This window comes from Leptosomus discolor, chromosome 16 (assembly GCF_034619465.1).
Source record: "Leptosomus discolor isolate bLepDis1 chromosome 16, bLepDis1.hap2, whole genome shotgun sequence".
In the NCBI taxonomy this organism is placed as follows: Eukaryota; Metazoa; Chordata; class Aves; order Leptosomiformes; family Leptosomidae; genus Leptosomus; species Leptosomus discolor.
In genome coordinates, this window is record NC_141406.1 from 10,209,918 (window position 1) to 10,230,817 (window position 20,900).

The 20,900-nt window shown below is 39.1% G+C and overlaps 1 protein-coding gene across 4 annotated transcripts in view; it reads right to left on the reverse strand.

The window, feature by feature from the left end:
* The window catches only part of SFSWAP (splicing factor SWAP), a 50,482-nt gene extending 33,138 nt beyond the window's left edge, over window positions 1–17,344 (reverse strand). For 2 of the 4 annotated variants that reach the window (XM_086474035.1, XM_009948625.2), the window contains exons 1-10: window positions 16,978–17,344; window positions 14,337–14,506; window positions 13,660–13,797; window positions 10,594–10,679; window positions 6,037–6,262; window positions 5,479–5,594; window positions 4,442–4,577; window positions 1,706–1,943; window positions 1,244–1,375; window positions 791–884 (exon numbers count right to left, since the gene is read on the reverse strand). In XM_086474035.1, the coding sequence (XP_086330161.1) occupies window positions 791–884; window positions 1,244–1,375; window positions 1,706–1,943; window positions 4,442–4,577; window positions 5,479–5,594; window positions 6,037–6,262; window positions 10,594–10,679; window positions 13,660–13,797; window positions 14,337–14,506; window positions 16,978–17,237 (1,596 nt within the window). In that variant the 5' untranslated portion in view covers window positions 17,238–17,344. Of the gene's footprint in view, window positions 1–790; window positions 885–1,243; window positions 1,376–1,705; window positions 1,944–4,441; window positions 4,578–5,478; window positions 5,595–6,036; window positions 6,263–10,593; window positions 10,680–13,659; window positions 13,798–14,336; window positions 14,507–16,977 lie in introns of those variants that run through there. The other 2 variants (XM_086474038.1, XM_086474037.1) reach the window with 1 other exon arrangement.
* Between the last annotated feature and the right edge of the window lie 3,556 nt (window positions 17,345–20,900).

The following is a 20,900-nucleotide window of genomic DNA, read 5'->3' on the forward strand; positions in this document are numbered from 1 at the left end:
TTACCCACAGGCCTACCTTCTTCAGTTTAAGGCTCCCCAATCTAAGCCTTGAGATGACAAATGACATAGGGCCTAAAAAAAAAATAGCTCTTTCCCATGAAAAGTTAACATCAGATAATGTATTTCTGACACTATTTGCAATTTTCTTTTCAGTAAGAGAACAATCTAATGAGATTAGTTAACATGAGAATAGTTAAAAACAAGGATGCCAAGTCTGGGTATCATCTTCTAATAACATGGACTAGAAGAAGCAAAGCAAGTAGGAAACTGATGTGAGATTTTGAAGCTCCAATATTGTTTTGGTCAATCATTACAGGACTCATCTTTAACATAACCTCTCTCAGAGAAAAGCATGTCAGAAAAATAGTCTTGTCACTGTTCTACAGAGAACCATGAGGCATATAAGAAGGTATGGCTGTTAAAAAGCTACACCTAATCTTTCTGACAACAGAAGGCTAATCACAATCCTACAAAGCTTTAAACCTTCACAAAGCATATATTCCGTTCTATAGAAAGCCAAATGATTTTCAGGTTGCCATTTTATATTATGACCACACTGAATGGCTTCTTATACCAAAAAGCAAGAACTAAATATCATACCACCTCACATATCCTTATTTAAATGTTATACAAAACTAAAAAGCAACAAAATAAGTGCATTCACATCCTTTGCTGAACAATTATTCAGTGTTCCATTTTTAAAACATCTCACGGTAACACAACAGATAAGCAAGTCCTTTTCTCACTTCCATTGCATTTTTAATGTAAGTATATACACTCACACACATACCTGACAGTTGTCACTGCTCTCTTTTTGAAGAAAGAACTGTTTTTTAAATTCATAATAAGCATTATACTGGTGCCATGGTTGCAGGAACTCAAATCTGTTAAAAGAAAAACGAATATGTGAAAAGGCACACGAACATACTAAATACCAACAATCCTTTGTCATCTAATTTTCTCTAGCAAATGGAACGCTATTCGATGCTTGCAAGGACCATAACTTATGCCTAAACTTCCAGAGGATACATGATCAGAGCATGCTTTCTAGAGACATTTTTGCTAGGCTGGCTGTTTTGAGGATTTGGGCAATAACGCTTTGGCATCACCTTTAAGTATGTCCTTGAATTGTGATTAAAAAAAAAAAAGATTGTACTTCTCAAGACCTGCATGTGCTAGCAACATATTTAAAAATGAAAACCTCAACTTTTAAATTTTAAGTTAAAATAATGTTTTCTCTTACCTGAGATCATTCTTGGCACGAACACTGGTTTCAAATTTTATCCCATTCCTAGCAACATACTCAGCCAGCTTATCAATAACAGGCTGGATATCTGGAGGTGGAGGTATAATGGCAACCACTGGAGCAATTGTGCTGAAAACATCAAAGGGACATCATTTTTATAAATAGAATATAAATATCTTTCAGACTCTTGCTTTAAAAAAAGACATTACATAGAGGTTTGCTCTCTGGGTTCATTATGCAGTTAAAATAACTTGATTTTCCATCACGAACAAACTTCATAGTAGCTGAGTAACAATAACCACGTATAATATCAAAGACCAAAGTGGAGGTAATCAAAGCTGTATAAAGACTGGCGAATGTTGCTGAGGAATCACCAAGAACAGAACCCTTAGTAAATACTTGGTATTGAAGTGCAGGAAAGAGACCTCTCCCACCAACAAGCAAATCTGTACGTGGTACCTTGTAGATGTCGTGGTAGAAGTCAACGCACTGCTGCTGTCGGTTGTGTCCGGGGGAGGTGGAGGTGTAGTACCAGGGGGTGGAGGTACGGTTGCTACCCCTGTAGTGCTTGATACAGTCACCCCTGCAGGCAACGCACTGTAGTAGGTGGCAACATCTATTCCTGGAGGCGGAGGTGCGAGGCAATAGGTTCCATCAGGTAGCATATAGTAACTATAATACATGGCTGCCACAGTTGCTGCAAAAAGACATATTTCAGAACATTCTAATTAGAAGAAAAATGCCCAATTAAAAAAAAACAAACATCAGTAGAAACACATTGAGAATCCAGATTCACACACCACACTAAGAAATGGTATCTAATTTCTTGTGTAAAAAGAACAAAGGAAAAAAAGAATGCTAATGTTAAAAATATTAATACACTTAGGATTAGTAAAAAATTTGTAGATTAAGGGACAGGATCACAAAGTACTGAAGGTCAGCTGGAAGCCAGATAGGTATGAATAAAGAAGTGAACCAGAAAAGGCCTATTAAAAAATGACCTAATATGAAATCATTCTTCCTAATCTAATACACCTCTGGCTGTTTAACTCAGTTAAAACTATGTATGCATTAAGAAAGAAATGTGCATATATTCAAAACTAACATCGAGAAATTAAACCACTAGTATCACTATATATATATTAACTCACTATATTGTTATGTATAGACACACACCTACTTACTGAAACCTCGAAAAGTAAACAGGTTTTGCAATTTAACACCAATACAATGAACCAATTTGAGCAAGCTTTCCATACTAGAGGCTTCTTCGATTCTAAATATTTATTTCTTGAGAGTGCAAAGGCTTATGGCTTGCTTTCTTTATGGACAATATTTTACAATGCTTCTATCAGCTTATCATTTTTAAATGGCAGTTATTTCTTGTAAATCTGGAGACTTTCTGAAGAAATATGTATAAACATAAAGTATTCAGGTAGAAATATTTCAAAGGATTTACAGGAAGAGTTTACATTTCTGCAGGCAAAGTGTAATCACTGCATTAAATTATAATGAATTATCCTCTCAAAAGTTTCATAAACATTCCTGTGTGGCAGTATTTACTTTCTTCAAAGAGTAAGTTATCTATAAGGAGAGCAGAATAAAAATCTGTTAGGTTTTAAAGGCAGGGAGAGGAGTTGCAAACTTAACTTATATTGCTACTAAATTAGAATCTCCTAGTTTGCATCATATACATTCAGATTCAAGCCTGACATGAAAGTAACTGGAAAACTGTTGAGCATTATTCTACGGAGATACTTAGTCTGATCTTAGTCTTCCTTGAAGTAACCAGTAATTTTCCATTTATCCACAGAAACCCTATTTCAGTTTTATCAAGATTTTCTTAAGTTACAGTTTTAAATAAAAATTACTTCCATGCATATTCCTCTCCATATATTACACTCTGACAAGACCTGTAATCCTTTCGGGGGTTTTGAACCTACAGCGCATCAAAATCAACTCAGATCATTATGGTGATACTTATTTGCAACAACTTTACTAAAAAATCAAGAACTCCATCACCACCACCACCTTGAAGTAACACTACTCATTTCCTACAAATTTCCTGTATCGTGAGAACCTACTGTAGTGAAAGCTGCAATATAAATTTTCTCGTATCTCAGTAGTTTCAAATGGTAAATCCCATAAACGAAATGGTAAGTTTCATTTCTATATTTAAGGAATCGAGGTCTTTCAGAATTCTGAAATTTGAAAAGAATGAGAGGTACATAAACCAAATTAAGTTTGACTTCACCTTTTTGAGAATCAGATTCTAAAAAATTTGCAGGAGTTTTATACAAGGCCTGCATTAAGCAGCTTCAAAGATAATAGAAACCAGACACATCCAGAGAAGATAATGTTGATAAAAATTTCACAGCAAAGTTGATTCTTAAAAGAGGTTATAGACAGGACAGTATTTCATTTGTCTGAAATGGTTCAAGAAAAATCTAAGACTAAAGTTTTAGTAACAACGTGGAGACAGGTGAAAGTCTTGGTGTTTCAGTGTCAGGCATGGAAAAAGCAGTTAAGCATGCTACTTTCCACGTCGCTTGCTTGTAATTTAAATATATTGTTGCTTTTGTTGCTCTTTTGAGAAAAAAAATAAAAAGAGAACATCTACTCTTTCATTAAAGAACACTTATTTACCGTAAAACGTCTTCCAACTTTAGAACAGATTATTAGACTAAAACCTGATTTTATCACTTCAGTGAGATCCTTCCATTTACTTATCTTTGCAGATTTTTCTTAGTGTTAGACACTAGCAAAACTGTTTAAAAGTAGACTGAACACCTGCATTTTGTTTAATATAGTAAGCTTTTTTTAATGAGAATCTCATTAATTACTTTATAGGACAGTTTTACATGCAACAGTGAAGGCATTCATTAGGCTTTATTAATAGAAATTGATGGAAGTTATCAAAAACCATTAAGGGTACTGTGCTAAACCACACTCACAGACTGGAGACTCGGCCTCCCACCTGCCCACCCCCTCCACCCCATTTCTGTTTTTCCTAGGGAGTTAACAATTTGACAGATACTCTGTGGACAAATGCACCTTCAAAGATTCAGGAGACTGAAAAAGAATAAATATCAGTCACAAATGATCAAGTATGAAGCTAACGTATGTTCTTCCCACCAGCATCCACATACAATTCATCAAGGCACACCACCAGCTGCCTAATCACAATGCACTTACAATCAGAAGAATATTCTGCTTGGGATGTCTGAACAGCTGCCCCATCTGTTGACTGTGCTGTAGACGAGTTATTATCTGATTGCGCTTTGCGCACCAGTGCTGCAAGTGGATGATCAGGGTCTACTACCTTCAAAGGCTGAAAAAATTTTGAGAACAGAAAAGAAAAGATCAAAAATTTAAGTACATGATTAGCGCATGATAGTATCAACCTAATTCGGAAAGCAAATTATCTACATTAATAGACATCAATAATATCATCCAAACACTGAAGTTACTGTTTTTGTAGCTCTCACATCAGAATCAACTTCTTTTTTGAAATTTAGTGGAAACAAAACAAAAAATACTTAAAAAATACTTAATTTAAATTTAATGTGAACAGAAATCCACGACAAAGAAAAAAAAAAAAAAAAAAGAAAAAAGTGGGTATTACTCTTACTCATTTACTGCCAAGGCTGGGATAAGACACAGAACCTGACCTGTCTAAATATCAGATAGCACCACTGCCATTCCTCTGAAAGCCTCAAATGTGTACAACCATCTGACATTCCCATTATTCCATCACTGTTCAAACTTAGAAAACAAAAATAACTAACAAATCCAGCAAAATTTACATTTAATGAGTAGTACATTCTGCCAAAATAATATATGCAGAAACTATTACTTCACATCAGCATTTTGTCTACTAAAACCTAAAAAGACAACATTCTCTCTCAGCTTATATACAGAAGGCATTAAATATCTTAATCTCTTCAGCTTCAATACCAGGTTCTGTGCGATAAATCCTTGAGTGATGCCCTCAATACCAGAGGGCATCAAAAATAGAAATATAATTCCTTACAAATGGAAAAATAACAATATATGTACTAGTGAAAATGTAACTTGAAAGCTTATCAAAACAGACTTAAATTACTAAGACACAGTCTGGAAAAAAAAAAGTCTTTGTTAACAAAAGATCTTAACACCTGCATATTAGAATTTCTGTGACCACGAACCAGACGTTTTACAAGGTAGAAAGTAATTTTAATAGGGTCAAATACCTTCATGAGCTCTTCAAGCCTACTGCATTTTTTAGATGCGAAGAGACTTGGATGCAGATAATTTCCATCATCATCATCATCGTCATCATCTTCTTCCTCAGATTTGACTCTTGAGTCTAAATAAAAGCAATGTCTGAATTTCATTTGGGTTTGCTATGGATTTGTATTGGGAGAGAAAGATGGTACAGGACAAGCGCACATTCTTAAGAAACTACTGGTTTCATAAATCTGCTTATTCACAGAAACAGATACAAGAAGGTATTGCTAACCACCCATAAAACTAAAACCAAAGTGCTCAGACCAACTTTCTGTTGGACTAGAGCTATACAAGTGCTTCTCAAAGCTCCAAGATCATAGCAGCTCTTGTACCTGAAAACAATCTTTTCTTTTAAAAATCTCCAATTTAAGCAAAATTTTGAATCTTCACACCAATCTCAGTGGCAGGATAACAGTATTGCCATTGCAATGCACCAACAACATGTGGCTATTTTGCCAAAAAAGACCAGCAGATGTTTCAATGATTCACATCTTAAAGTCACTTGACAAGCAACAACTTACGTTTTTTCTCGTCCACTTTATTTTCAGAAGGAGCAGCGTATCGTCCCTCTTTCATAGCCTTCTGAATGAACTTGTAGTAGGGGTTGAGGTAGTGATCAAACCGCAAGAAGTCAAACTGGGAGTTGCGTGCTTGCTTGGCTTTTAGCATAATCTCAAACTGTGCTCCCTGCTTGCAGACAAAGTTTGCAGTTCTTTCTATAATCGCATGCATCTTTGCTGTTGGTGGCTGTGGGAGTAAAATAACATATATTTGTGTTTTCATAAGCAGCTTGTGAAGTGTGTTAGAACTCCAGAGGGAATCAGAAAGAGCAGTAGTTTCCTGCCCCTCTTCTCAGCTTTCTCTGCCAACTCAGTTTCATAATCACTTTCAACTAGTGAAAGCATACCAGCACTAAAAAAAATCCAAAACAGTCTCAATCTTTCCTAGCTGCTCATTCATTTCCTTTTGCAAGATCCTCTCCTTCTACCAGCATAACTATTTTTGCCATCACACACCAAACTGAAGAGAACAAATCCCGGTTGAGTTTGAGGCAGCAAAAAAATTCTTTTAAGCCAGGTACATTCCACGGCCATACAGACACTTCTGCTGGCAGAAGACAGGAGGCAGATGTGTTTCTTGAAACTGCAGTGCCAACTTAAAGTGGCCCTATCTTACAACAGCTCAAGGTGCTCTGAAGACTCAACCTGGATGGTCTTCCCAACAGCTGTCATTTATTTTGTTATCACTGAACGCACAAACATTGTTCCCCCACTAGAAAAGCTTGTTACTATGCATTTGCTTGGAAAGAACATGTTGCATCTTAAGACCAACGTAACAATTCCTACGTGCTGTCCCATTCCCACAGTCATTGAACAGTCCAGCAATAAAAGAAAAAAGAAAATTAATAGTTAAGCAGCACCCATGCATTTCCACTCCTGAAATCCCATCTAAGGAGCACTGCTATATCAAACACAAGCAGTGAAAAGAACAAGAATATAGTTAAAGAATGAATTAACTTCACCATTCACTGTCTTTAATTTCATACTCAGATAGCTCTGTTTTGTCCTGTGCTCGACAAACTGTAGAAACACATACTCTGTGTGCTTATAAAGACTGAAGTGTCACATTAATGACTCGTTTCAGTTTTGCATTTGTACTGGTGTAGACACAGAAGTAAGTTAAAAACGCTAGAAAACTTTTTTCAGAAGACTGGAAGCACACAAGACAGTGAGTGGTGCTGTATTTAGGGAAAAAAGTCTGAATGTGATCAAACAGCACATTTTTAGTAATTATTTTCAGCCTATTGGATCCTTTACTAGAACAACATGTTCAACGTGGAAAATAATTTGTTGTTTCAACTTTTACTTGTCCCTCTAAAACACTGCCAAAGATTATTTTAATTAGAGGCAAAGAAATCTTCAACAAACTGGTAACATTTTGTGCATTGCCAATTTCACTATTTAATCTGCAGTTCTTATGCAGAAATACAAAATACACTTAAGGCCAAGATATTCATAAACAAAGCTGCAAATCAGCAAGCAAGTGCAAGGAAGATTGTATCTGAAATTAATATCCGGTCTTGAATTTGCAACTGATACCACTGTAAGCTCTGGAAAACAGGTACTACCGATGGTAATATGCTTTTAATTGACTTCTAAGATTACTAACACCACTGATCTACAAAACTTTAGAAACTTCACCAAGTGAAAAACATTAAACGGCAAACAGAGATGCAGATATCATAGACATATTCTAGTTTGCGATTACATTTAATAGAAACACTAAACATTTAAACTGAGAAGAACTGTTAAAACTTCTGAAAGTAACAGTACTGCCAGAGCAGAGAAAAAACCCTTCTGAAAAATACTCCAATGACATAAGTGCTATCGTATAGCCAGATGTTCTGTTCCAATCTTCAATCAATATTGTAATTAAAATATTTTCATCAGTGAGTCTCTCTTACTGCAAGTTAAGCATCTACCCTCCAATCTTCAGTAAGCCTGGAAAATAATTTTAAGTCTTATGTTGCCTCTCAATATTCTCATCTGGACAAAACAAACAATTCTCGATCTCTCCTCGTAACCGTAACTGATCCTTTCCTCCTACGGCCCACTTCTGAAAATGCAACGGTCAAGAACAGCCATCTTTGCCCACAACCCTGGCATCAACAGCGCTACGCAGCGGCAGACCTCCTCAGCACAACTCTCCTATTTTAAGTTGCAGAATGACGTTACTGCTGCAGTTGGAGCTGCCGTATGCTGAACATTCAACAGCTCACTACAGCCTCGGGATCTTTTTTGCTGCAGGGCTGCCTAACTACTTAGTCTTCCCTTAACATCTGCACTTTGGATTGCTCCATATTACAGGAACTGCACCTGTCTTTACTCAACTGCACCTTGCAGATGGTGAACAAAGTCTCCAAATCAGCAAGCTGATTCTCAGATTTTATCTTATTTCCAAGCACTACGGTTTCCTCCCCAAAATGATTCAAAGTTTATAAGTGTCCTCCCCCTGTGGACCATCAACAAGCGCCACCCATGTCTTTTAACCTGAATGTTAACTAGCAGTAAACTCAGGAGAGACCTAGAACAGCACTCTGTCATTCCCACAGATCAGCAATGTATCTGTACACCTTTTCCAATCACTTGTGCATCAACATAATGGCAATGGAATTTATAACCGATCTCTCTCTCTGAACAGGGTAGAGTGAGAAGTATTTTTTAAATGCCTGTAAAACCCCACCAATAATTCACCAGGCTTCTACCCTTCACAGCAATTGAATTCAAAAATATAGAATAAATACATCCAATGGTGAAACTGAATGACTTGACTACTACAACAACAACAAACCCATGCTTAGAAAAAAAATTTCTCACAATTCCCAACCCAAGGTCAAGTATACATTGTTTTCAGAGTGCTGTCTAGACATCTTGGGGTTTTTTTAAACCAAACCCAATTATGCCTACATTTGCTTTCTGTTCATTTCAGCATACCAGAGTTCAATAGCTGACTGAGAAATTACTTCAGTAAGTCCCACACTGCATTCTGCAACTTACATGTAAAAATACAACCTAAGCTTCAGAACAAAATTCAAGCAAAGCAGCTATCTAAACCAGCAAATATTCTTTCACCAGCAGTTACATTTTGGAAACAGCATCCAAATGCCAAGTAAGCAGCTTCTTACTGAGATTCTCATTCTAAGACCAAAGTATAACTCATAATTTAAAGGCAGTAACGTACAAAAATCTTCCCTGAACTCAAAAGCAGGTTTGTAAACGCTTCACTACCAAAATGTATTATAGGATTGCAAAGAAAAGTAGAGGAAGTACAATTAGAACAAGTAAAGTTGCACATTAGATTTGTTAAATAGCTCTTACGTCATGTAAAAAACAGAACAAAAATTTTCAATTAAAAGCTAATGAAGCAGAAAAACACTCTTACATATATACCCCATGTCCACCATTAGTTACTCCAACACAGTGCTTTGACTCTTTATTGGCCAAGGTTATGGCGTTGAGAAGGCTGCCCAAATATAGATTAACACTTCCATGACCACAGTAGAGGAGAAAGATTACTGCCTGACTTCCCAGTATCTTTTATAAAATGAAATAAATTGAAAAACCTCATGATTACAACTGTACTCAAGCAGCCCACTGTTCAGCTCCCTTCCCTCAAAAACACACAAGTTGCAATTAAGTTTGCAGTTTACTGTGAGGCAAATTCTGGTAACATCACAGGAAGGAAAGAGCTTTATATGCTAATGCTTTCAAGTTATTTCAGAATTTGCTAGAAATAACCTATTGCTCTGCTCCTTGAACAGGCTAGTCTCAAACACAGGCTTTATATTTGGTCACTTCCTACCGCCTTCAGATTGGGACTCAATTAAAAAGAATCCAGAAAAAAAACTTGAACAGAAGAAATCTTTTCGTTTAACAGTCCTTTAGATTTGGAATGCCAACCTTGACAACTCTGCATGGGGACAACTGGCCTCCTGGCCACCGGACGCTTGTCTGGTGGCCAGCTGTCCGGTGGCCAGCTGTCCAGCCACCAGGCAAGTGGCCACCGGATGACTTGCCCCCTGGCCTGCGTGCCTCCTCCTCCTCCTCCCCAACGTCAGGCATACTGCAGGCAGGGGCGCCTCTCGTGACAGCCCCCTCGCTGCCAGGCACCCAGGGCTCCCTGCGGCGCCGCACACAGCCCCCGCCGGCGTTCCAGAGGCTCGCCTTGCGGCAGGCAGGACCAGAGGAATCTGCCGACCTGACTTACTCAGTATCCCTTCCAAGAACAACTGCCTTTTTTCTGCGTTATCTAAAACACTATCACAAGTGATACTAAATGCACTTAGCACAAGCACTGTGATACTTTCAGTGTGAAAAAGAAGGCTCAAGAGAATTGATCGAACTCAAGAATTCAAGAAAGAACATTTGAAATGAAGCTACTGTTCTGTAATATTTTAAAATGCACCACACTAAAGTTAATGGGGGGGAAAAAAAAAAAAAAAAAAAAAAATCAGTAAAGCACCATAAACTCCTTGAAAACTGAGGGCAATGTAGGTTGTGTTAAATGTACACACATACCAGTTCCACATCAGAAGGTACGTTCAGTCCTGGAGGGGCAACAAAAGGCTCTTCATTTTCTTCCACATTTTCTGTCTGAGCTGTTTCTACAAAAAACGACAGAATAAAATACTATAGGACAAAACATGTCAAAGTACCCAAATATTAACCAAAAAATATTAAAATAAAGTAGATCTAAAAGGATGTGCAATCAAGGAATTTATCAAATGAAACTAACCAGCACTTGCACCAAAGGTATTTAAGTATGGTTCCTCTCCCTGGTGTTGTGTAGTTTATTTAAGATTGCATAAATTATATCTTAATGGAGGTACTGGGAAGAATAAAACCCTATAAACCTTAGCCCTGACTACACTGCTGAAGACAAGCGGCAAATCAAACAGAAAACATTTATTTTCATGAATGTTACTTTTTGTTTTTACAAGAAAACCCATGCAAAATTAAGGGGAACCATTTTCAATGCACTGTGTGAATGCTTTCCTAACAATGATTAAAATACTATGGATATCCAATACACCCGGTCTATCTGAATTCCGTTCCCTGTTAATCACCCATTTTGGCCTACGTAAACAAACCTAAGTACTTTCATCAGCTTCCTAGCCCTAGTGAAAGTGCTGCAGGAATGCAATAGGGAGGTTAAAATCCACTTTGATCACCTACAGAGATAAACCAGTACTTGTCTCAGTAATTGATTAAAATAAATGTTGCCATTTATCTCTGAGTTCAGTCTAAAGTTGCTACAGTTCCTTTTATATCAAGTTTAACATACCCAAATATTTAACAGATTTATCACATGAACTACTCACCTAAACCATTTACCTTTTATAAAGGCCAACTGGTATTACATTGTTATTTGGTATGCCGGAAATGTTCCTCAGAAAATATTTTGCTTTACAAATTTTTACAATAATTGAAGGAAAAGGTTTTTTTTTTTTCGAGTAACTTTTAGTACTATTTATTCTACTGGCTTTAAGTGAACAGGTATTCTGTTCTAACTCAAACCAGGACACGGTTTTATTCTAGCAAATTAGACAGCACAAACTGCATGAAAATCTGACTATGGAACTATGGCCACAGAGAGCAGAACAGCCTAATCATGCATGAGATGTCATAACAATTACTGCCTACAAGCTCTTACCTATGCAAGAAGAGAGTTAACTTTTTTGTTGCTGTCTGGCAGGTCGTTGGTTTTGGTTTTTTGTTTGGTTGGTATTGTTTTATTTTTTTTTTAAATGAACTCAAGTAGTTTAGCTCCACAAAGGCACACAAATTTTAGCATCGAGGAATGGAGGGAGAAGCAGAATAGGAGTTTCTTTTAGTAGCAGCTCCAGCTAACACTTGAACTACAGAACTACAGCCTGTAACTGGCATCCCTGTTACGTGTATCTTCCAATACCAGATTTTACTCCACTATGATTTATAAAAAATGAATGTTAAGATTTTATAGCTCTGTATTATTGGACACTGTTACCATACAGCAATCTATTAAAGGTCTGTACAGTTCAACTACAGCAGAACATAACACCGACGTTTCTATCTCACTTTTGCCCCAAGTACCTTTTCCTCCCAAGTACTGCCAAGTGTTACTAGAAAACGCCCCTTTGTTATCCATCATTACGAAACATTTTCTAGAGGATGAAGAGTTGGGTGAGAAAGCTCACAAATGATACAATGTTCCAGTGACCTGCTATGAGGATCTCTACTTCTTGTCATCAGCGCTGAGAGTTCTCACATTACCCTGCACGATTTTGTAACAGCTTAGCATGACACTTCCATGATGTATCAAATATTAATTAACTAAAAATTAATTTGTTGGAAGACTGGGTAGTTCTATCTCTTTGCCAATGACTAAGTTGTCACATTTTAGCATTATTCCTAAAAATATGACTTCATTAAGGCTGAAATACATTCTTCTAGATACCTCACTGTTCTAGGAAAGAAAAATGATGTGGAGCAACCCAGACACAACTTGAACTCATGACAGGTCTCTTACCAAATGACACTGGAATTCTTATTTATTCCTTACACACTTGATTAAAGGTAGATTCTGTAACATTATGGCACATTTTCATACAGTTTTTTTACAAACATGTTCTTCTCTATCTCCTCCAATTTTTCAGTAGGCCTATCCCAGATCCACACAATATGAAAAACACCCCTATGGCAAAAAATAGTCAAAACCTGTATGTAAAGAGAACTTAGAAACTATTTCATAATGGAATCTACCAGACAAATGGGAATAAAATAAGTGAAATAAACTCCAGAAAAGACAATGCAATTCAGCATCAGTACTGAAAAGTACAGGAGAAACCCTTTGTAGAGCGCAAGCGCATGGACACTGCCCTGACACAACCTCTCACACACAGCAGCACAATACACTAGATAAGCTTTCGCACCTAAAGCGATCCTGCACTGCAGCATACACCTTGGTAAAAAAGTGCCTCTCATACCTCAGTAACCCGCCAAGATGTAGTTGGACAACTCAATTGTCAATTAACCATCCTATCTTTACTAAGACATAGTTCAATAGCACTTGAAAGCTTAAGACTTTGTGTTAAAAATGCAAAGGTGTTGTAATTAAAAATGGGAGCCTGAGAACCTGCATTCTGCATTTTTTAAGATCATGGAGAGAGTGACACTATGTTGAAGACAGACTTGTTTATAATAAAGATGACAAAATCTTAACTTAAAAAATATATATATTCACACTGATTACTATTCTATGTTTGTAATGATCTTTTCCTTCTTTGCCAAGAAACACTGTGTTAACACCCATGTGATAAATTACTATTTTTTTCTGAATAAGAACCTGCACGAGAGCAAAATTAAATTTCCTGTCCTGACTACTGCACCATTGACTGTGCCATAGCAGGAAAACATTTAAGCACACTAAGAAAAAAGTTTGCAAAAACTCAGTAACAGTTCCATAAAGACTCTGCTGAAATGCTTTGAGATTTTTTACTTGCGCTTTAATGAAACACATACTTTCAACCTTCAACTGCAAGTAAGAGACACAAAGGTGCTATGCTCTTCCCCCACCCATTAACCCTTGCTATTTTCACCCCTTACCTCTTTGTTTTGAAGGCTGATGCTCCTCCTCCTCAGTGGGTTCTGAAGGGTCATAATAATCACTGCCATAACGGAACCCCACTGCATTATAGGTACCATCCTCTGCCAAAGCTTCACTCAGTCTTTTATATTCCTCCTCTTGAACAAAAATGCAATTACCAATCATTAGAACATATTTAAAAGCTAATTTCTTAAAAAAAAAAAAAAAAAGAAAGAAAAGTAATATTTCTTACTTTAGTTTTTAAACGAGAAGTTTTCACCTAATCATTTTAGCTTTCATTAAAAACTGAATAGAAAAAACACAGCATGTACATATGCTGACCATGTATTTCTTCCTGAAGAGATAAAGGCTGCGGGTTAAAACATTCTAATGTAATTATGCATACAACAGCACCGAATTTCATTTACGCAACACTAAAAATGTAGCAGAATGTTTATTTTGGGTTTTTTGGGGTCTGAAATCCCAGTCTGCCCCCAGAATCTGGGCAATTTCTGTGTGGATCTATATTTAAACTATCCTGAGGTCCTCTCACATACGCAAAGACTCCCGTTTTTCGAATCCACTGGATACTGTCAAGATAACATCAGAAAAGAGAGTATAAAATTAGGAGTAAATTTAATTTCATAATTATTTATTTAAACATGTGCTAAACTCAGGAAGTTTCCTTGAGCAATACCTTGCCTCGCCTCCTCCTCAAGCAAGTCCGTATGCAAGGCTAAATACCTCTCTTCATCACAGAGGGCTTCTATTCTGGCCTCCTCTTCAGACAACTGATAATCTCTGTTCCACGTGGAATATTCAGCATCATATTCAGAAAGGTCATGTAGGTGACCACGCCCATCGTACCTGCAAGATGAAACAGCTGGTCAATGCAGAAAACTTAGGGCTTGGGTTTAGGCGACTACTTAAATACTTACCCATTAAAAATGAAAAAAAAAATACTTATACGTTAAAGCATATCTCCTTTTAGAAGTTACGTTTAATTTTGTTAATCATTTGTCACCAACTATCGAAAATTTGTTTAATAGTCTAAATTCCTCTCAAAGAAACTAATAAATTATTACAATTAAAGGCAAAGGTATCCTTTAATAGTTTAAGTGGGATCCATTTCCTTAACAGCTCTTACCGTACGTGCTTCAACCAACCAATCAATGTCACTTGCAAAATACGTTTTTCTGGAAAGTCAAATAGCTTACATTCACACAAACCCGAATACATAAATACCTATCCGTAAGAACCAAACGGTCGAAATTTCCTCGCTTCTTTCTGCTAGTCCCGAACTCTCAGGAGATATCTTCACCATAGAAACTTGCGTCCATTGGAGGTAAAATCATGGCTAGGCTCGGCCCCTAGCCATTTGGCTGAGGAAATAAGTTCTGGGTTATGTGATAGAGAGACACACATACATAGGAACAGTAACATATACATGCAATTTAAGGAGGTTCACCGTAAAAACGGCAAAGTTCAATGACGTACAGTTCCTTTCTACTAAGCAGAAATCACTTTATTTGCAGGAAAAGCACTGCATTGGGATAATGTTTATGCATCAGTAAGAGAAACTGATTGAAAAGTAAAGTGACAGTAAACTCGACTCCGCTGAGGTGTCTTCCCACACACAACTCTTGACTTGTGCCAACTTGCTAGACTAAAAACAAAGAAAGTAAATATTCTCATAGCAAAAAGTTAATGAAACACGTAGGTCTGGTTAATCAAGCTCTGTCCACAGGCAAACTTCAACCCATGTCTTCTCATAGCAATGTGCTTTTCTCAAAATGGTGAAAATGAAGACTTCCTGCTGCTGGAGATGAAAAGAATCTAAGCTTCCAAAGGAGTTTGTAAGATTAGTAATTGCAAGCTACCTTAACTTACAAATGTATGTTATTTATATTTTTCAGTATTATTACGTACATACATGCACATACTTAGTTCTTGCTCCCAACAATTTCCCTAACGCCTGTGAAGTGGGTTACTGTTGCACAGGACCGCAAAAATGGCCTCTGCCTACTACTGACATCTGTCACAAAAGTGATCTGGATTAGAAGTGTGCATCGTAACACTTCTATTCCCATGCGAGTAAGAAATTAAACACAGCTACAAACATTTATGGTGGGTTTTTTCATGCATCTGTGTTTATTGCAATTTAACAAATTAATTTCAATCATAAAAATCATTAACAGCGTAAACGCCAAAATGGTGCAATGGCATTTCTTTTTTCTCCAGTCTTAAGGAAGGAAATGAGAAGATCTTCCCGTACTGATATTTTTCCAAGCCAAATACTCTTGTTAAATCAAAACAAGAAAAATCATGTATAGCACTAAAGCAATGATGAAATTGAGGGACCAAATATCTACAGTATGTCATGTGATCCTTTTCAAACCAAAATCCTTCCATCTTTCCCACTGAGTTTTTCAGGGTCAGCCACAACTCTTAAATCGCACTTTCAGTGCTCCACTCAAATATACCCAACCTGACCTCTTATTTTCCCCTCTCTCCAGGAAAATATTCAGAAAATTCATTCTGAATTAATTTATTTCTAAATCCCACCCTGAACTGCTGAAACAACTTAGAAACCAGAAGAAACATCAAAGCAGATTCTATTACTCTCTCTGGCCATGAACCTGTACCTACTGCAAAACAACCAGAAAAAGCCACCCCTGACATAAAATTTGAAAAGCAAGCACCCAAAATCAAAGCCATTCTGCCTAATCATGGCACAAGGAGAAAGTAATTAAGCCAAGAATTGCTTTTGGGGTATCCCATCAACAGCCTGCAGCCAGATTATGTAGGAGAAATAAGAAAACCCCATTTCCCCTAAGATGGATAAACACCTTCCACTCCCCACACTGCACCCTTCTTGTTCAGAGAACATACAAAGCGCCTAATACGTACTCTCACGCAATAAGGCTCCCTTGGTTTCCAAGTGAGAAAAGATGATGTTTGTGGTTTGCATTGAAAAGGAACAGACCATTCCCACTCTCCACTCCATCCTGCAAACCCTACCCTACGAAGCGGAGCAGCAAGACCCAACGCACACTGACTGCCAGAAGGAGGGGACCCTCCCAGCTCTGCCAGAGCGGGGAACCCCAAGTTCCCGCTGCCGGGGGGGGCGGCCCGGCAGCGTTACAACAGCAGCACTCGAAGCACTCTCCCAGGAGGAGCTGCCCTCCAAGTCCGCCAGCGAAGAAGATCCCCACACGTCTGCCACAGTGAGCCCTTTGTTCATCCCCCGCCCTCACTTGCCCACAGCATAAGGGGAGGAACAGAAAGAGGCTATAACAGGAGATGTCGCAGCAGTCTGGGGGTTGTGTTACACCGACCTATCGATCATGATCTTGGGGTCTCCCATCCAAGGAATAAGATGTCGCCCCTGCTCCTGGTACTGAGCCTTCTCATCATCTCGAAACAGCTTGCAGGCATAGCCGAACACCAGCAGCTCCACACGGCTATTCCCACCTCCACCTCCTCCTCCACCTCCTCCGGGGGGCCCGGGGACCGCTCCCCCGCCTGACAACAACATTAGGGGCGGCGGGCCTGCTTCTTCTGCAGTCCGTCGAGAACCTCCGACCCCCCCGTACATCACCCGGGGATGCAGCGAGGAGGAGGAAACTCGCAGCAACAACGACTGTCCGAGAAGCGAGTCCCGCAGGAGGCCGGGCCCGCACTAAACTCCCCAGCTCCACAGCACCACAGTCGCCATCACCCGAAACAAAATGGCAACCCTTCCGCTTCCGCTGGCCGCGCAGGGGCTCGCCTGCCTTCCGGCAGCCCGCAGATTCGCCGGCGGCCGGGACAGCCCCAGCCCGGCACCGGAGGAAGGGGCGGCGCGGCCAGGCTCCGGCGGCCAGCGGGCAGCGCGGTGTTTGTGACCTCGGCCGGTTGCCAGGCGGGGAGCGTGACGCCGCGAGCGTGACGAAAGTGCGGAACAATGGGGGGGGGGGGGGGGGGAGGCGTAGGGGGCGGGCCTGAGAGGGGTGGGCCGGTTCCCGCCGCCAGCACCGGGGTGTTGAGGGGGGAGGCTCAGGCGGTTTCGCGCTGAAGAGTTGAACGAGAGAACGAGGGAGGTCGCGGAGGCCCTGCCCGGGGCGGGGAGCCGTGTCCGCCGCCGGCTGAGAAGCCCCGCAGGCGCCTGGCGGCGGGGGGGTTGTCGGCGAGGCGGGCAGCGATGGAGGCGGAGGGAGGTGGCGAGGCTGAGGGTTACCGGGCAGCAGGACGGGCCGGGGGAGAGTGGGGAAGGGTGGCAAGGAGCGGGGGTTGGCCTCAGGCTGCGCTTGGGGGATTCGAGGGGAAAGCGGGCCTGAGAGTCAGAGCGGGAAAGGCTGTGGCCCCGAGGAAGGTTTTTCCCCCCCAAAATGGGTAAATTAGTCTGGTTTTGCTAAAATTGTGTAAGATGGGGTGAAATTTTCGTATTGTTTACCTCAGGATTATTGTCATCGCTCTTCAAGAAGTATGAAGAAACACCTTGTTTTGCACATTTTAAAATAAAGTTTTGTAAGGAAGCGTGTTGTGTTTTGCAATTGACAATGGGAGTTAATCCGTAGCCTTTGTTATGAGAGATTCTGGCTGCCCATGAACACTGGCGGAGCTGCCAGGGTTTTCCTGTGCAAAGTTACTGGCATCATTGTACACAAAGGAACGAAATATGTAAAATAGTGTGAGAAAAGCGATGCCTGAGCACTGGAAAAGAGACCGATAGCTTGTGTCAGCGTTTAGAGATACCTGCCACCGTGTAAACTTACTGAAGGAGGAGCCTAGAAACTTCCTTGGATGCTTTATTCATCTGGAGTTATGAAACTGAAAACAGTGATACATGGAGTTTCTGCAGTATCTCTCAAAGTGAACTATGAAATCTGAGTAAACTTTTTAATGCTACTTTTAGGTAATTGTGATACAAACACAGTTCCATCTGCCATTCCGTGTTCTAGAAAAGATGGTTGAAAATCTACTGAAGTTAACATCTGTATCCTTTGCAATGAGTGTGCGAAAGTTACCAGTAATTATCTGATACTTCAAAGCTATCGGTGAAAAAATCTGCTGAAGATAGATGCTTTACACATACTGCTTTTTATAAAAACAATAACTTGGTTGTTTTAATGAAGAGAGAACTTCTAAGTGTAACACTTGCCTTTGAGAAACAAAATACAGACCTGAACACAAAGGAGACAAGTGAGAACATGCTTGAATGTTGTGCAACAATTTTATACCAGATGAGAAATGTTTGGAGCACAGACAGAGCAGGAGAAAACAATAGAAAGAATTCCAAGGAAAAAAAAAAAAAGATGGGCAGCATAAGAAAGCAATATGTGGTGAGGATTTAGTGACTTCCATAAGTCCTCTGGTAACGCAAATGATTCAGCAAAAAGGTAGTAAGGCACAAAAATGGCTGTGTGCAGTTGACGTGGCAGTGTAACAAGGTAACCTCAGACCATTTCACTGGGATATTGGCACTTGAGACAAGGGTGCGATCAGTGGGTGGGTCAGATAGAGGACAAAGATGGAAATCTTAGTTACAAAGAATGCAAATTACAGAAAGATAGAGTATTTTAATGATCTCTTTAATGGTGAAGTGGATTGGGGCAAATAAACGGCAGTTTTCCAGGCAGCTGAGCCATTTGTAGAAGAATCAAGAGGCAACCAGAACACCCAGGAACAATAAAGCACCAGGTGTTGATAATGTTCCCACTGAATTATTAAGAATAAGTCTTTAAAAACTAATCTATGTTAGTTTGGTGGTTTGAAAATAATGTGAAGAAATGGAAAAGGGAAACCCTGTGTCTGTTTTTGAAAAAGGGGACAAAATAACACCTGAGGCCTGGGGCAGCATCTTGCTGTTTGTTGCAGCATGTGATGTTCTAGGCTATTTGTTCACATGTCGTTAGCCTGTAAACAGGAAAGAGATGAAGAGAGGTTTCTGGAAGAACAACTCTACAGCACAATAGTTATTTTCAGATTATTGAGGAAAAGAAGTAGGAACATGAGCAGACTTCATTCAGGGAGCTTTAACATATGTAAGAAAGCATGTCACAGTGCATTATGAATTTGCGTTTTAATGAGAAAGCACTCCTCCCTTTTTTTCCCACTGTGTGTAAAGAAGTGGACTTTTTAACATTTTTTGGGTGGGTTTTTTACTGTATATCAGTGCAGTACAGCACATGAGGAAACTCAGTGCTAACCATCATATAGGGTATGCTTTTTTACCACATTTAAAAACACATCCAAATAATAAGAAAAAGTACTCTGAAATTACTATAGGTTTCTGGTTTAAAGTCTTTATATGGTAGGATGTGGATGTTATTTCATTCAGATCCTTGATTAGTCCCAACTGTCCTGGCTGTGATGAAGAAAGGCTGGCTCTAACAGGAAAAATCTACAAAATTAGTCTCTCTCTCTTGATTTTCATTTTGCTATAGGTAGGAAAGCAAGAATAAAGCAAGTAAAACCAAACCTTTCTTTCCTAGGCCAACACCAGTCTTTCTTTCCTCTATCTTAATGGAAGTGTAGTCATCTAAAGTTTAACTTTAGCTAAAAGTCTATAATAGCACATTATTTTTTAGTTCTGAATAGATTTGAAAGAAAAGTGTGTTGTGCGATTCTAATGAAAAATACCATTTATATAACATTCCAGAGATACAAAGGCATTTTCAGCATACCAAAAGAATGCATCAAATGTTATTCCAAGCACATGGGAGATATGAAATCTGAAGCTCTGGAGTTAGAGACTCTGCAGAAAACAAAGCACAGGATGGGTAAGCAGTTCAGTACAGAAACACATGCAATTTTTCAGTAATTAAGAAACTATAATTTGGGAGTGGGATTTGCGATAAATTCGAAGAACAGGCTTGTAGTCTTCTATATTGTTATAACGGGACAAAACTGTATATGAGAGTGCTACCATAAAGGATTTTTTTTGATCAACACAAGTGCAATGTTTTTAATAGGAAAAATAGGAAGCTTGTGTATCACTATATTGATGTTAGCACTCTCAAACTATAGAAGTATGTTTGTTAATTTTGTAGAAAATGCTCTGCTTAGTCAGGCTGGAGCCAAGATCTAAGTTTTTTTTTTTCTTGGTCATCATGTGTTCATTATGGAACTTGGCAGGAACCCGCACTGCCGTCAGACTTTATTCTGTCTCAGTGGTGTCTTGTGTTCTTTAGGGAAGGATGTACAGAACCTGCGAGGTTTCCTTGAACACCGAAATTGTACATAATCATTCTCTTAAAGATATTCTCTAGATTATCAT